Source organism: Patiria miniata, unplaced genomic scaffold, assembly GCF_015706575.1.
Source record: "Patiria miniata isolate m_02_andy unplaced genomic scaffold, ASM1570657v1 HiC_scaffold_18, whole genome shotgun sequence".
NCBI classification, from domain to species: Eukaryota; Metazoa; Echinodermata; class Asteroidea; order Valvatida; family Asterinidae; genus Patiria; species Patiria miniata.
The window spans coordinates 11,652,510-11,667,097 of NW_024037056.1; the positions used below are offsets into that span (position 1 = coordinate 11,652,510).

Here is a 14,588-nt window from a genome sequence, read left to right on the forward strand (position 1 = left end):
TAAATCTATTACCTTGAAGACGGTGTAAACATTCGCAGAAAATTGTGGTCGTAAATTAGCAAAAATGGAGGGGATTACATGCACCATCTTTTTCAGGACGCCTTGTACACACTGATCTTTATTACACTGACAGTATAGTTGAGATCAGTGGCCATACAACGTAAGATAAGTTGACTCGGACATGTGAATGGATTGACGCGTAGAATACGAGTAAAAACGTTAAATAATATGGACTCTGGATTCGAGTTGTGCTCTTGGCTTTTCTTTTATTTAAGTTATAGCTTAAAAGTGGATTTATTTTGCTTCGTCACATCTTTAACACACAATATATCAGGAAGTAATTATTTGGTGAGCAGAAATTGGTTATCAGTCAAAACTTCGTGCAATGTATCAACTTTTGGTGGACATACAATTTTGCTAAACAATATTTCCATCTAATCAACTTTATGGAATGGGTTTAGTAGGGGCCCTTGCCGTTCAATAACATATTCTTTATTGCTTACAAGTAAAATATTTAGTTGTTAATGGAATGTCAAATGTTACTCCATGCCGAGTGAAAAAATCGGTGTCAAAACATTGACAAAACACGTTGATTTGAAATAAAACAAAAAATATCTAGACTAATGCCCTGTTGAAAAATATGGAATGGAATATCGCTAGTCCTCACGTAGGCCTTGTGTAGAGCATCGTGGTCCAATGATGTCGAACGCATGTGCGATCGATGTACATGGGTTCGAGCCCTGATAGGGGAACACGATGGTGTGTGTTCTTAGGCAAGACACTTTACTAAGTCTACGATAACCACTCTCCACCAAAGGAGTACCCTTGTACCTAATGTGCATTACATTATCGATATCTTTATCCTCTCGATTCTTGAAAGGTTCCAAAGTTGCAACATCACAAACAAGACTACGGGGTGAATTACATGCTAATGAAAATGCCATATAACCACCCGAAATCATGGTATCAAGCTACACGCGGTCTCGACCGCTTTACAATGAGCAACATGGGAACTGTATTTGAAATGCGTCTTGCATCAGACGTTCCTGCACTTTTCGAATACAATTAAATCGAATCGTAGAGGAAGTCAATCAACATCTTTATGTTTTGCGTTAATAACAAATAGTAAGCTAAAACTAAGACAAGACAAGCCTAATAAAGCTGATCACAGAGCGCACAAAATCCTATTCACTTGATTAAGAACGGTAATTCACTGGACTGGTAGTATTTTCATGCATGAAGTATGGACCAAATTAAGTCCAATGTATGAGGTGATCCTATACAATAGCACTATCCGGCTAATTACCTAGTGACAATGATTTTAGTCAGTGATAGCCAGCTTTAGTCTGTCAGTCCGTCAGGTACGCACCTCTGACATAAGAAAAAAGGCTCCTGTAAGTTAAATCATAAATTACATTGCTATACCATGCAGCGTTAACTCTGAGCAAAATTATGCAAGACTACAGACTTTGATAACTCTGACATGCTATGTGGGTTTCATTATTTGTTGAGACCCCTTAAATGCTTCAGCCGTATAGTAGATTTGTGAATTGTTTAATGAACAATTAATGCTCTACTCGTGCGTATCCATAGGAAACATTACCCCAGCACTTCCAAGATGGCTGCCTTGAATAGGGCCGGTGAGCGATGTTTTTATCTGCAGCACGCATTATCAATGGTTATGATTATTCAGCTAGTGGGATGTTTATTCATGAGAAAATAACAATGACGTCACACTATTGCTATCGCTCAGTCATGCATGTACATTAAAGCATTTCAAATTTCAAAGAACGACTTTCGTCGAGCTGCCACAGTGGCCTAGTGCATATTGGAATGAACTATTGATCGCAAGATCCGCGGTTTGGGCCCATGTCCATTTTCATCAAATCTTTTTGTTTGTTGGAATAAGTACAGTATAATTGAATGGAATACACTACGAAAACCTAAGTGTCCTCCATCCACACAGCATGATGAATATTCATGTTAGGGTGCGTGATGTGATTGGTTAAGATACGATGTATGCTTCCAAAAAATACGCCTACTGGCCGTGTTCTAGGGAGGCACATAGAGGCATAAACCCTAGCTTATAGACCTAAGTTAACATGTTACAATACGTCATACAGTCTTTAATTATTTTCATATTAAACTAAAGGTGTTAAATTTCTTCAATACACTTTTCTCTACTGTTTCGACTCAGAAAATGGGGTCACAAGAGAGCCCTCGTTCAGTCAATGACCTTTATGTCATATTTGATCATTAGAGGGCGCTTTGGGTGACGCCATTGTGTAGTGCACATAGACGTAAGTTCAATGTTATTGACGCGTCCTAACGTTAATTACAAGTTGTCGTGAGTCAACAATCACATAATTTCAATGTTTGGTACCAAACTACTTTTTTAATCACGATTTTTCGGGCGTTTTTCTAGGCACATTGCGCCCCCATTCGTAAAAAAACAATGATCTATTCTCTGACACTGGCGCAGATGTCAAAGTTCAGCGGCCCCCACACGACACCGTTTGTCCCTTTGAAGGACACGGCGGGAACATGGTCGGGTTTCTTGATCGTGAAGTGATGCAAGAGGTACGTGAAGAAGACGAAGAGCTCCATCCTGGCCAGGTGCTCTCCCAGACAGCTGCGGCGACCTGATGATAATGAATTTTCATGTAATTAAAGAGACAAAAACGCACAGAATCTTAAAATCAGTGTTATTATACTGGCACGAAAATTGCAACTGCGAATATCAAAATGCGAAAAGCGTAGGCCTAGACGTTGATTTTCAGCAGAAACTCGACAATTGCACGATCTAATCTTGAATCAACGACTGTTTGCTCACCAGATCCAAACGGCATGAGCTCCTCACGGGGACGAAACTTGCCATCGCCGTCAAGGAATCGCTCCGGACGAAATTTCTCGGGCTCTTCCCATACCAGCGGGTCGAAGTGGTTGTGCCAGATATTAGGTATGATGATCGTTCCTTTAGGAATGTTATACCTGTTGACGGAATAAGAGGACAAGGTAAGCCTAGAAGCTGGTCCTAGAGCTTGCAAATTATAATATTCAATTGATTCAGAATCAATAATAACTGGAAGACTTTTCATGCACCATCCTACACAACATGGACCGGATATGGTAATATTGGGGTAATCATCAGACGATACTTATAAGCACTGCCCGGCTCACAAGTACTATCAGTCACTGATTCGGTGAGTCTTTTAAGATGCAAGGGAAAAGAAACAAGGACAAATACATAAGACAAAATATAAAGGGACTTTATAAGAGATCTAACAGACACTACCCGCGAGTTCACTTACCCGGCGATAGCGGTATCCTCTGTGGTTGCGTGAGCCACACCCAGCGGCACGATGGTACCAACGCGCTGGATCTCACACAACACTGCTTCAGTGTACGGCAGCTCCGACTTGTCTGCGATCCTGGGAAGGCGATTGCGACCAGTGACGTCATCCAGTTCCTTCTGGACCCGGGCTTGTATCTGAGGATGGGCCATCATGTACAGCATGCCCCATCGGAGAGTGGTGGCGGTGGTCTCGGACCCGGCCGCGAACAGGTCGCCGACGATGTGCTTCAAATTCTCCGGTTGCAGGGCCGCATTCTCCACGCCCTGTTGCTCCTTAATTTTCCGCTCACTCAAGAAAACATCAATGAGATCTTCATGATGATCGGCGCTCTTCTCCTTGCTGTGCTCTTTCATTAGCAGGTTGATGTGACCGTAGAAGTTATTCACGTTGGCGACATATGTGCGCAAACTTGGGACATATGTGCGCACACCTGGGAGCATGGCCAGCTTATTTAACACGGGTGATATTTCGAACATGTCCCCTGCCCCCGACTGCGAAACAAGAACATCTACGACCTTCAGGAGTTGCTCGAACGCTGGATCGGTGTACTGAAATCTCCTCCCGAACACCACCGTGCAGATGATGTTAGACACGGCGTTGCCAAGGGCGTGCTTCGGGTCGAACGCCTGGCCGCCGTGTCTCTTAAACTCCTCGATTAAGATATCGGCTTCTGTGACGATGTTCTGCTCGAACGCGGACTTACCCACTCCGAGTTTCCTGAGAACAGTCATGGACAAGCGACGGAGCTCCGTCCATTTCCCATCCGAAGGTAAAAAGAAACCTGCAACATTTCAATGTTGTATTAAAAAGCGAGTATCAACCGAGTGCCTCGAACATTGTACATGTACAATGTACTATAAGAAAAGTGAGGATTAATTTTGTAAGTATTTATCTGCACTCTTTTGGAACTTGAACAACACAGAACAATAAGGTCCACGGATGAGTGAAGGTCCAAAGTTGGGAACCGTTTAAAAAAGCAATGCAAGTTCTATTCAAAAGATAGAGTACAATCAGAGGACATCAGGAGGTCCACGATTGGAGGTGTTTGCTTACCTGTGTATCTGGTTATCGTATACGACTGGGGACTGCGATAGCAATAACTTCGTGGACCTTCGCCTGGGTCCTCAGTAGGTTTTCGTGTACAAACTCACGGTATGTGCCAAGAAAATTAAAATCCAAACATTCAACATGGATAAAAAACAGTCCTCAGTTGTAAATTAAAATGAGGACTGTCCCGTTTGTGTGTACGTGCATTCGATGTTTGATCATGAAGAATACAGGACAATTAGGTCCTCAAATCGAAGATATTATAGTACCTGTCCCAGGGGCAACCACTTGGGTCACGTAGGCGGGTGGACGCTCGCTGAGCTGCTGCCGAGAGAAGGCCTCCTTCACCGTATCGTTCCCATGCAGAACGACCATGCATACTCCTGGCAGGTTGATGCGCATAACATTACCGTATCTAAACAAGAAGTGGAAAGAGTGGTTAGCATTATTAGCAGTCATCAGGGGCGGATCCAGGAATTTTTGCAGGGGAGGTTTCATCAGCCAAAACAATCTGAAATGTTGACAAGTTTTTTTTCCCGGGCACTTTGCCCCCGTGCAAATTCGACGATTATAAACACTTAATTACAGAATAGTGTACAAATACCCCCTTTCTAAGCTGCCTCTATCCGTATTTTGCACAGGTGGACATTATACCATTATAATTTTTTGAGTGTCAGAGCAGGGGGGGGGGGGGGGGTCGCAATATTTTTTAGAATTTCTGTGAAATTTGATTTTTAGAGAGCTGTTTTTTCGGGGGTTTCCCCCCCCCCCCCCCGCTTGGATCCGCGCCTGGTCATGCACTAGACAGTCAGTGTCACACTAGGTCTCGTATGAACATCAGTTCTGATCCCTTAAATTTTCATTAAAAGTCCACTTCTCGGTAAAAAGAATATTTAAGAGATGTTTCACGGACAATATTTTACATGGGGCTATAGGACTAATCCTGTAAGGGCATTTTGACGTTTTTTTAATGACCCCGGCCACCGAGGATTATCATTGGTTATACATAACGGTACACTGTGTCTATCTCCATGGGTAAACAAAGGACCTTCTTAAGGGTGTTTTCACGGACTCCTAATTTGGCTTAATAGGTTGGGGAAAAAAACCGTGAAAATTTAGTTAACTGTAATTTCAAGGGAAAATGGCTCTTTAACGAATCTTTAAGGGATGAAGATGTTCATATTAACCTTTGCATACGTCATGAGTCCGTACCAGTTTACCAGGTTTGGTTGTTACGCTGATAATCGATGGCCGCGTATATTGCGATTTACAGCAGGGAGCCAGAATCTAGTGGTTTAATGTAGCATAATACTTTGCCCATGGATGGGCTAAGGATGTTTCTGCTATTCGCGGTCCGAGGCGCAAGTAACGTCACGAATCAACCACCAGTCTGTTGATGGTCCTCGGTCGAACTTGCTGCATAAGTCTACCAATGGTCCTCAATCGAACGTGCTCCTACCTGGCAGTCAGCTTGGAGATGTTCTCGTGCAGCTCGCCTCCGAACCACGTCAGTTGTGGGAGGTTTCCCAGGATGGGCCAGCTCCAGGGCCCGGGAGGCAGATTCCGCGGTCGACGAAGGAACCACAACACGACGAGAAACACGGCGATCCCCAGGAGGAGCGACCGAACATCGAGGACGGTCAAGGCCGAGAGAATCTCCATTATGAATTCTGGAAGAAATATGTCATATCAAAAGCAGTCATTGTACCAAGTGGGAGGAGGCACGAGGCACGGGGGTCACGCCCCCTCACCCAGGCGTATGTGTTCCTAAGGTCTGGGTAAAAAGAGCTAGATCAGGCATGCAATATGCTTTAAAGTAAAATAAAGGAAAAAATACCATGCATCTTTACAAGACTTTATACAATGTTTTTCACTAATGATTGCCATAATTGAAAAAGGAGAAAATCACCTTATCCGAGGAGAACTTGCATAGGCCTACCTGCTTGATGCAACAAGACATATATTCGGTGTTGAAAATATACAAGTTCCAAGTTGAATATACCGGGGAAGAGGAAAAAGGTGTCTAAATAGATCTCAAAATGAATACAATACCAAGTCCCAGTTCCTATAATGGAGATTAGGCAGGGTGCATGCGAACCTGCGAACTGAAGTGGTAACCTATATATAATAGTCACAGGCAGGCCAATTTTTGGCAGTATAATATCAGACGCCTGCTGGGAATCAATCCATGACACCATGTACTTTGAGCTACCCGGCCCTCCACCATTCACCCCAGATTAACCCCTGGTATCCCTCAGGCCCTAAACAGTCAATAAGGCCCCCCAAAAAAGTCTCCGGTTTCTGGTATGCGCGCGCGTCGCCGTAGCCATGCGCGTCGGCAAAATGAAAAAGTTTTTTTTCAATGAAAGATGATGTCTCAAAACCGCCAAACTCACTGGTTTGACTGGAATCATGCTGCTGCTGCACAATTTTAACGTGTTTTTAGATTGGGTTATGGTCGACAATAAGCTTTATGTGGCCTCTCTGGACTCCCATTTGCACTAAGTTTAGTCGGGCACCATTTGCAGTCATCAGCCGACATTTAAAGCAAAAAAATCAGGTAAAAAAAAACAAAACGCATCGCCACACCACTTTTTGGGCAAGCTCCATACCAGAAACCGGAGACCTTTTTTTTGGTCTTAGAAGACAAACGAAGGACGCTCACAGGGGGAACGGAATGATAGAAACGCGTTAAAGGGAATATACAACAAATATCGAAAAATAAAACTACCAAGTTTTTACGAAATACCTTACAATAGGATGTTGGTAAATGACAGTCTAAAGCATCCTGTAAAATTATGGCACCTGATGTCAAGTCATTTTCAAGAAAATGGTATTTTTGTATACATTTCCAACGGTGGTCGGCTGACCACCGTTGGAAAAACCTAACTATTTTTCAACTACTGCTCCAAATTTACAATTTTTTGTCAGTCCAAATTTTGTTTGCTATTGGTTACATGTTCATGAACGGGTGCAGGCCAGCTAGACTGGTTCCCTTACCTTACAATTTTCCGACATCTATAAATTGGTCCATTTTATCTTTAGTGGAGTCAGGGAACCAGACTACTTAAAAATTTTTGTTTTTCTTGGTTTTTCAAGCATTTTCAAACACAAAACTTCAAACATGTCAGTTAAACAATATTTGATCTATTATACTAACCCCTCAAAATAGTTCATTTCTGAAAATTACAGCAAAAGCCAATGATGTATATTCCCTTTAAAGGGAATGAAACGAACTCCAGTGATGTGCACTGAGTGAGACACAATAGCATGAATCTGGCAAAGGGACAGAGACAATGAACATACAGGATGGAATAATACTTAATTTATTCTGATTAATTGGTAAAAACACCTGTCTCCCAAAAATACAACTATCCAATTAAAAGTAGTATACCAAATTTGATTAAAAACCGTCCAACAGAGTAAAAATACATTAACAACAATAATTCCCTTAAATTACAATAATTCCCTGAATAATATGAAAAATCTGTGCGACAATTACATGTAGTCGTGTATATTATAATTATTTTGAGTTGCATTATAACGGTGTGTTAAGTATCTCAAATTTCTGAAAGATTAACGAAATACAAAGTCAATTGCAAGACTGACCAGGAAAATATATACTAGAAAAACTGCATAGTTATATTTCTACAGAAATTCTATTGATAGAGGATAGTCGTTGTGTTTTCCAAGCTTTTGATAGCATTTTTGAATACAACCGTTGAATGTCAATGAATCGAAAAATAAAAGTTTTGAATTTATGGGACGGAGCAGCGTTTCGGTGCATTTTCACTTTGACGTAGGCCATGATGACATTTCATGCCAGATTGACTTATTCCTTAAACTTGAGCACCCTTCGTATTTCTTAGACCTCATGGGTAGAATTTATGCGTATAGCGGCCGTCTTATAGGGCATCCTTCGTTATTTTAATTCAGTAACAATGAGTGCTTAAAAAGTTTATTTCTGGTATGTCACAGCAAGACAAATGTATTGCCTTGATGACTGCTACCTATAAGGTCCATATACGCCTTTTTTGAAATATTGTGGGCAAGAGAGAGCGCCTTTTTTTCAGTGGGTGACCTCTCTTGTATATTCACCCCGCAAATGTATTATATTATGTTATTCATTTTTAAAAAATTATTTCATTGAAAATAAAACATGACAAAAAATAAAAAGCCCCGCTTCCTCCTTTTTTTTCAAACACCCGGACGAGAAACATGGGTTTTTTTATTCGGCCTAAGGAGCCAGCCGACAGGTTGCTTGTATGAGGCTGCATCCTAACCAGACGCTAACTCCTCAATGCCATTTGACAGTTCCATTTTGGTCACAGGGGTGATCGAGGTAATCCCTATGTGAACAATGCATTTGTACACAAGCCTATGTAAATGCGCACAAGCACACTAGGTTTTCCCGCCAATTTCCAACCCCTCCAGTAGGATCACAAGACTGACACCCCCTCTGGTGGATGTACCATGGTCCATACTAGGATCTAGTGATAGATGACCTGGGCATGGCTACCGCGTGGCTGGGACAATAAAAAACAAAGAAATGTGAAAGCGATTTTATTCACACTGACTCCCGCTAAGGGGCCTACGTACCAGCACAGACTTGTAAACAACTGACAAAGACGGCTACAAAAAAAACCAGACAGCAAAGGCCTGACAATCGTACCGGTGGAGCAATGTTTCCTGGCGAGGGGTATGCATTTACGGCTAGCACGGGGGCCGAGTACCCGATTGAAAAAAAAAGGATACCCAGGCACCCGTTAAAGACCCCTAACCCATGGTGTTCCCATGATGTCCATAAAAACCCCATGGTGTTTCCATGAAGCTAATAAAATCCCATGGTGTTCCCATGTTGTTCATGCAATCTTCATGGTGTTCCCATGGGTTTCCCATGATGAGCATAAAATCTCCCATGGTGATCATTTTATCTTACATGGTGTACTTGATGACCCCATGGGTTTCCCATGACCCCATGGAAATCCCACGGGATGCTCATGGGACATTTCTGTAAGGGTGCAATCTCGGTGGTTTAAAGCATACGCACGCACGATAAAACTATCACACCCACATTCAGAGCCTTTCTTTTTCATTGTCTGAGATGTTACATAATATGTTATTTGTTTGCATGATTCCGTTCTATCTCCAGGTCAGAAGTATGTAGGCCTACAGTGCCACTCTTTTCAAAATCTGTTTGCTCACTGGATAAGGGGAGCGAAACGCAAACATTCAAACACGCACAGATACCATCAAACACAGGGTGGTCCAAACATAAACGAGGCAGATTTCTTAGAATGTGGAGACATGTTGAAAAAATTTAAGATATTCCTGAACTGGATCTCGGTGGTATATGGTAAAAACGGCGTTGGAAATAAAGCCTAAATTCATAAAAACGTCCAAAACCAGTTTGTCCACAAGAGTCTATTCGAGACTGGTTTTGACTATTTTCTTTTTACTGTAAATACGTAAGTGAGTCGGTCAGTCTGTTAAATTTGTGAGATCAATGCTCTGATCAGTTTTATGAAATGGGAGTGACAATCAGTGAGTTTAATTAACAGTGATCGACACTCGGTGAGTTATAGTCACCAGTGGCAGTCCGTGAGTTTAGTCACGGTGACACTCGTTGAGTTTAGTCACAGTGACAGTCAGTGAGGTTAGTCACAGCATAGAGCAAGGAACAGTTTTAAAGTGACAGGTCCCGAGTTTGTGCACAATGAAAGGACTAGCTGATGTTCCTCTTAACACAAACTTCTGATATAACAAACAATTTGGCTATATAGGTCCGAACGAGTTTGTTATCACGAGACGCGGCTGTACATGTAAAGCATGTAGCAATTAAGGCTCAACTGAGCATAAAGAAAGGAAACTCTAAGGCCAAAAAAAAAGTCTCCGGTTTCTGGTATGGAGCTTGCCCAAAAAGTGGTGCGGCGACGCGGCTTTTTTTTTTTTTTACCCGACTTTTTTGCTTCAAATGTCGGCTGATGACTGCAAATGGTGGCCGACTAAACTTAGTGCAAAATGTACAGGAGTCCAGAGAGTCCACATAAAGCTTATTCTCGATCATACCCCCATCTAAAAACACGTTAAAATTGTGCTGCAGCAGAATTCCAGTCGAACCAGTGAGTTTGGCGGTTTTGAGACATCATCTTTTATTGAAAAAAAAACTTTTTCATTTTGCCGACGCGCATGGCTACGGCGACGCGCGCGCATACCAGAAACCGGAGACTTTTTTTTTTGGCCTAAGGGGCCATTCAGAATTTTCAATGTTTTAATATTTCGATCTTTTTTCCAAATTGTGGGTGGGTGGGTCAAGCTAAATAATTGAAAATCGAAATTCTCTTTCCATGGAAAAAAGATAAAAAACAAAGAAAGATAGATCTTTTGACTTGCCTGAACTACTACGCGCAAACGTTCCGATATCGCGATGCGTGTTTCTTTTCCAACTTCGTCCCCTGTATGTACTGTCAGTGGCGTAGCCAGGAATTTTTCAGTTGGGGGGGGGGGCCGCTTGGGGGGGGGGCTGGAACATTTCATGGGGGGGGGCGTCATGTAGATCAATGATATTTTTTTTAGAAACTCAAAATCTCAGTGGGGGAGGCGACTGGGGGGCGACAAGGTTTCATGGGGGGGGGGGGCTGTCGCCCCCCACGCCCCCCCCCCGTGGCTACGCCACTGCAGGTCATACAGTTAAAGTTTATGTAAACTTGTATGAAAAGTCAAAGAAAAGTAACTCCCATGATCTATTTGACACCAAGTTTGTGTTAACTTGCCGGTAACGCCCTAAAAAATTATCCAGACAAATATGTTTATTTTGTAACATTTTATGTTCGTCTGTCGGTCTTCTATGCTGTTATGTTTACTTTTAGGTACCTTCAATGGTACTATGTTTAATTAACCTGTTCATTTGTTTAATTAAACTAATAACGCACATATAGTTGCCAAATATGGCACTAACAAGTTTGAGGTCGGCAATTTCGTCTTTAAAAATTTGGGTACATCGGGTTACCGTACACACAATTGTCCTGGAAACAACAGTACCAAAGTACAGAAAGTCGTACTCAAGAGCTCCCCAGCAAGTATCGCTGACGCCATTATGATTCCAAAATTTCTCACTGTGTCACAGTGAAATATCTAAACAGCGTCGTTGTGTTGTGAACACATAAAGGCATTCAAGTCGCATTCTTGCACACTTTTTGCACGTCGACATAGATATCCTTGAACCACTGCCCCTGCTTTGCATAACAAGTGCACCTGAATGAACGATTCAACTTTTATTCAAAGAAATTTCTATGTACAGTCACCAGACTCTATTCAGTAAAGTCCCTGTCAAAACGAAAGTAAACAATCCACGTGCATGACGCACGGCTACACCATCGTACGTGTGGCAGGGACACCAACAAGTAACACAACTAAACATTTTTTTTTTAAATTGATAAATATTCTGATTGAATTTCGTTAAAAGATACTTGTTGGTGAGGTACACATATTTTATCACATAAAAGAGAAGACCGAAAACTTCACGCCGTCACTGAACTAGACACGAATGTACATGGTGTTCAAGTACATGTACATGCGAGTGCATGTACATGTACATGTTCAGTTTTTTATTAATCGAAATTAGGGGTGGGTGGGTGGGTCAAAATAATTTGGAAAAAAAGTCGAAATTTTAAAACATTGAAAATTCTGAATGGCCCCTAAGGTTGAGTTTTGCGTTATCAGTAGCGTGTATAAATAACAAACATTTCAATACGGCCTACAAACAAGAAATGGCTCACATTAAGGCTCATATGTTTTCACATTGCGAAGCTTCATGGTTTCGTCTTGGGTTAAATCACAAGGTGGGGTGCCGGAACATAGCCCAATAAATGTGGCCAATTTACTGGACTACCTCCGATGTCAGATGTCTATTTTTCGTGAAATTTCCAGATTCGTTTGCACACGTTTGCATATCACTAAATATAGACATCTGAAAAAGCAGCACTTTCTGATTAGCCTATAAACAAGGTGAGTATGCTTCTACAGCAAAAATAAACTAGGCTTACATACTAAGCCCAAGTGTGAAAATCAAAAATTGACAGAGTTCTACATGTTTTTGTACATGTTCCAAGTGTGGCCGTTATTTATGGAGGTGGTCCAGTAAATTGTCCACATTTATGGGGCTAGGGTAAACATTGATGTGTTTATAGTGGCAGATAACTGACGTCTGAGTGTAGATAACTGATGTTTGAGTGTGGAATTCTTCCCCAATCATAAAATAACTAAAAATGTGTCAGTAAACTTACTTTTGCTGAGCTCCCAAAGAATGTCACACATAAAACATGGTAAGATACAGTGCTGTTGTCAAGTAATATATGCATGTAGGTAGGTGCGTAGGTATGTATAGCGTAGAAAAAGGCACAATTGCATTTCAGAATACCCCGCCACTATCCCACCTCGTATCCGGATACGCGGATACGGAGTCACGCTTGGATTCTCAACCAAAACCACACGCGTGTGCCACCCCGTATTCCCGTATCCGCGTATCCACTTCCCGGCACCTACTTTGGACTAAGGCTTTTTCCCTGATCCCCATTCAACTCACGTTGTCTCTGCCTTTGTTATTTTCCAACATCGATATGGATGCTTCGTTCTCAAAAATATTTTCCTCCGCTAGAAATAAAGTCCACCCTGTATCCCCGTATCCGCGTATCCACTTCCTGGCACCAGCTTTGGACTTCGATTTATTTAACCCCTGATCCTCATTCAATTCACATTGTCCCTGCTAGCCGCATTTCTTAGCGCCCTCTTTAGACCCTCCACCGCTCAACTCCACCCCGTATATTGTATCCGCGTAGAAAAATCTCTCAAAGAAAATATCCTGGTTCAAATGATTAGTCGCAATTTAGTTATTAAGCTGGAACAAAAAAGAAAGAAAATGAATCAAGGAAACAAAAACATGTCATTTGTCTCAAAAGAAGATCTTCAAACCAAAAAAACAATTTCTATCCGTAAATAAGAAAAAAATCTTTTTTCTCAATTAATTTTCCAAAAAACTCAATCTGCGTCAAAATCCAAGACCAAAAAAAAAGTTAACAACCAAACAGGAAAAAAACCAAAATTAAAATCAAAATGAAAAAATAAAAATGAAATGAAACCCATACAGCACTAGAGGAAAATGACTCTTAAAGATACAGAAATGAACTAAAAACCTGTCACAAGAAAATAAGAAAGAAACAAATGGCAATTTAACAACAGCATTTTACAGCATATAAAACAAAACTCCTATATGAAACTACAAGTCCATGTACATTAGTATACTCTCGCCTTTTTATGCGACATATGGGTCCAAATACAATTTTGTCATTGTGCGCACGAGTGATTAACACTATGTGCACAAGGGATTAACACATTATAAACTTTAAGATCCTGCACAGTCCAATAGGTCATTATGTATGCAAATCCTCTGGACTGTCTAAACAAACTATCACTTCTAGGAAGGGAGAAACAAATTTAGGACAAATGCTTGGTCTATACTAAATGAATGAGTACAGGTTGTACATGTACATAAAGTCAAAAAGAGCAGCTAAAAAAAACTAGAAAAATATGAAAATATAAACTCAAAATGCAACACATGAAACTTAAATGCAGGTAATCCTATAGACTCAAGTTATCAAAACCTCGACAAACTTATATTACACAACTTATTAGCAAATCACACAACTTCAACACTTTCAGAGAAAAGAACACTTTCAATCCTTCCTCCATGAGTGAGCCAAAAGAATAATCAAAATGGAATAAAAAGTGAACAGTAATCAAATGTTTCAAAACCACATGACTATAGTTAAAACTGTTTCGAGAAAAGATGGGAGACAAAAATTTCATCTCGAAGAAACTAAAAAAGGATAATGAAACTGGATAAATGAGTATCCTAACGACAAATATGAAACTGGATTTATGCAATAATAACAAAAGTAATGAAAACTCACCAATAACTGGACTAGCAGACAAACCCAAGCAGGGAAAACACTCTCCAGGTAGGAGGAAAATAAAAGGCTGTGATAACTTGTCTCTCTGCTGGTCTGCTGAACTAAAACTAAATGTGGCATGACGGCAGCTTTATATAGGGGGACTTGTGGGCTAAAATAAACAAACAGGGGGTCACACTACCAACAAAGGAAGGGGGACATCTAAACTTCAACTAAA

At 41.1% G+C, this 14,588-nt stretch overlaps 1 protein-coding gene across 6 annotated transcripts; it reads right to left on the bottom strand.

Annotated features, from left to right (window-relative positions):
- Positions 1–240: 240 nt before the first annotated feature.
- LOC119724610 (cytochrome P450 2J6-like) lies at positions 241–14,490 on the bottom strand. 6 transcript variants are annotated; one of them, XM_038195729.1, is made up of 6 exons: positions 14,372–14,490; positions 5,863–6,073; positions 4,673–4,818; positions 3,312–4,137; positions 2,834–2,991; positions 241–2,642 (listed from the first exon to the last, which is right to left on the bottom strand). In XM_038195729.1, the coding sequence occupies exons 2-6, from the start codon at positions 6,063–6,065 to the stop codon at positions 2,461–2,463; spliced, it is 1,515 nt and encodes a 504-aa protein (XP_038051657.1). In that variant the 5' UTR covers positions 6,066–6,073; positions 14,372–14,490; the 3' UTR covers positions 241–2,460. The 6 variants fall into 6 exon arrangements, with proteins under 6 accessions (XP_038051657.1, XP_038051658.1, XP_038051655.1 ...); XM_038195730.1 differs by lacking the exon at positions 14,372–14,490 and adding an exon at positions 12,988–14,362; XM_038195727.1 differs by lacking the exon at positions 14,372–14,490 and adding an exon at positions 12,689–12,834.
- Positions 14,491–14,588: the final 98 nt, after the last annotated feature.

Bases quoted from the DNA above. Each gene is read 5' to 3' on its own strand.
- LOC119724610 (XM_038195727.1), bottom strand. From the start codon at position 12,719: ATGTGTGACATTCTTTGGGAGCTCAGCAAAA. The intron at 2,992-3,311 runs GTAAGTGAACTC...TTCCGTCAACAG, and splicing joins GAGGATACCGCTATCGCCGG to GTATAACATTCCTAAAGGAA. The intron at 2,643-2,833 runs GTGAGCAAACAG...CATTATCATCAG, and splicing joins GCTCATGCCGTTTGGATCTG to GTCGCCGCAGCTGTCTGGGA.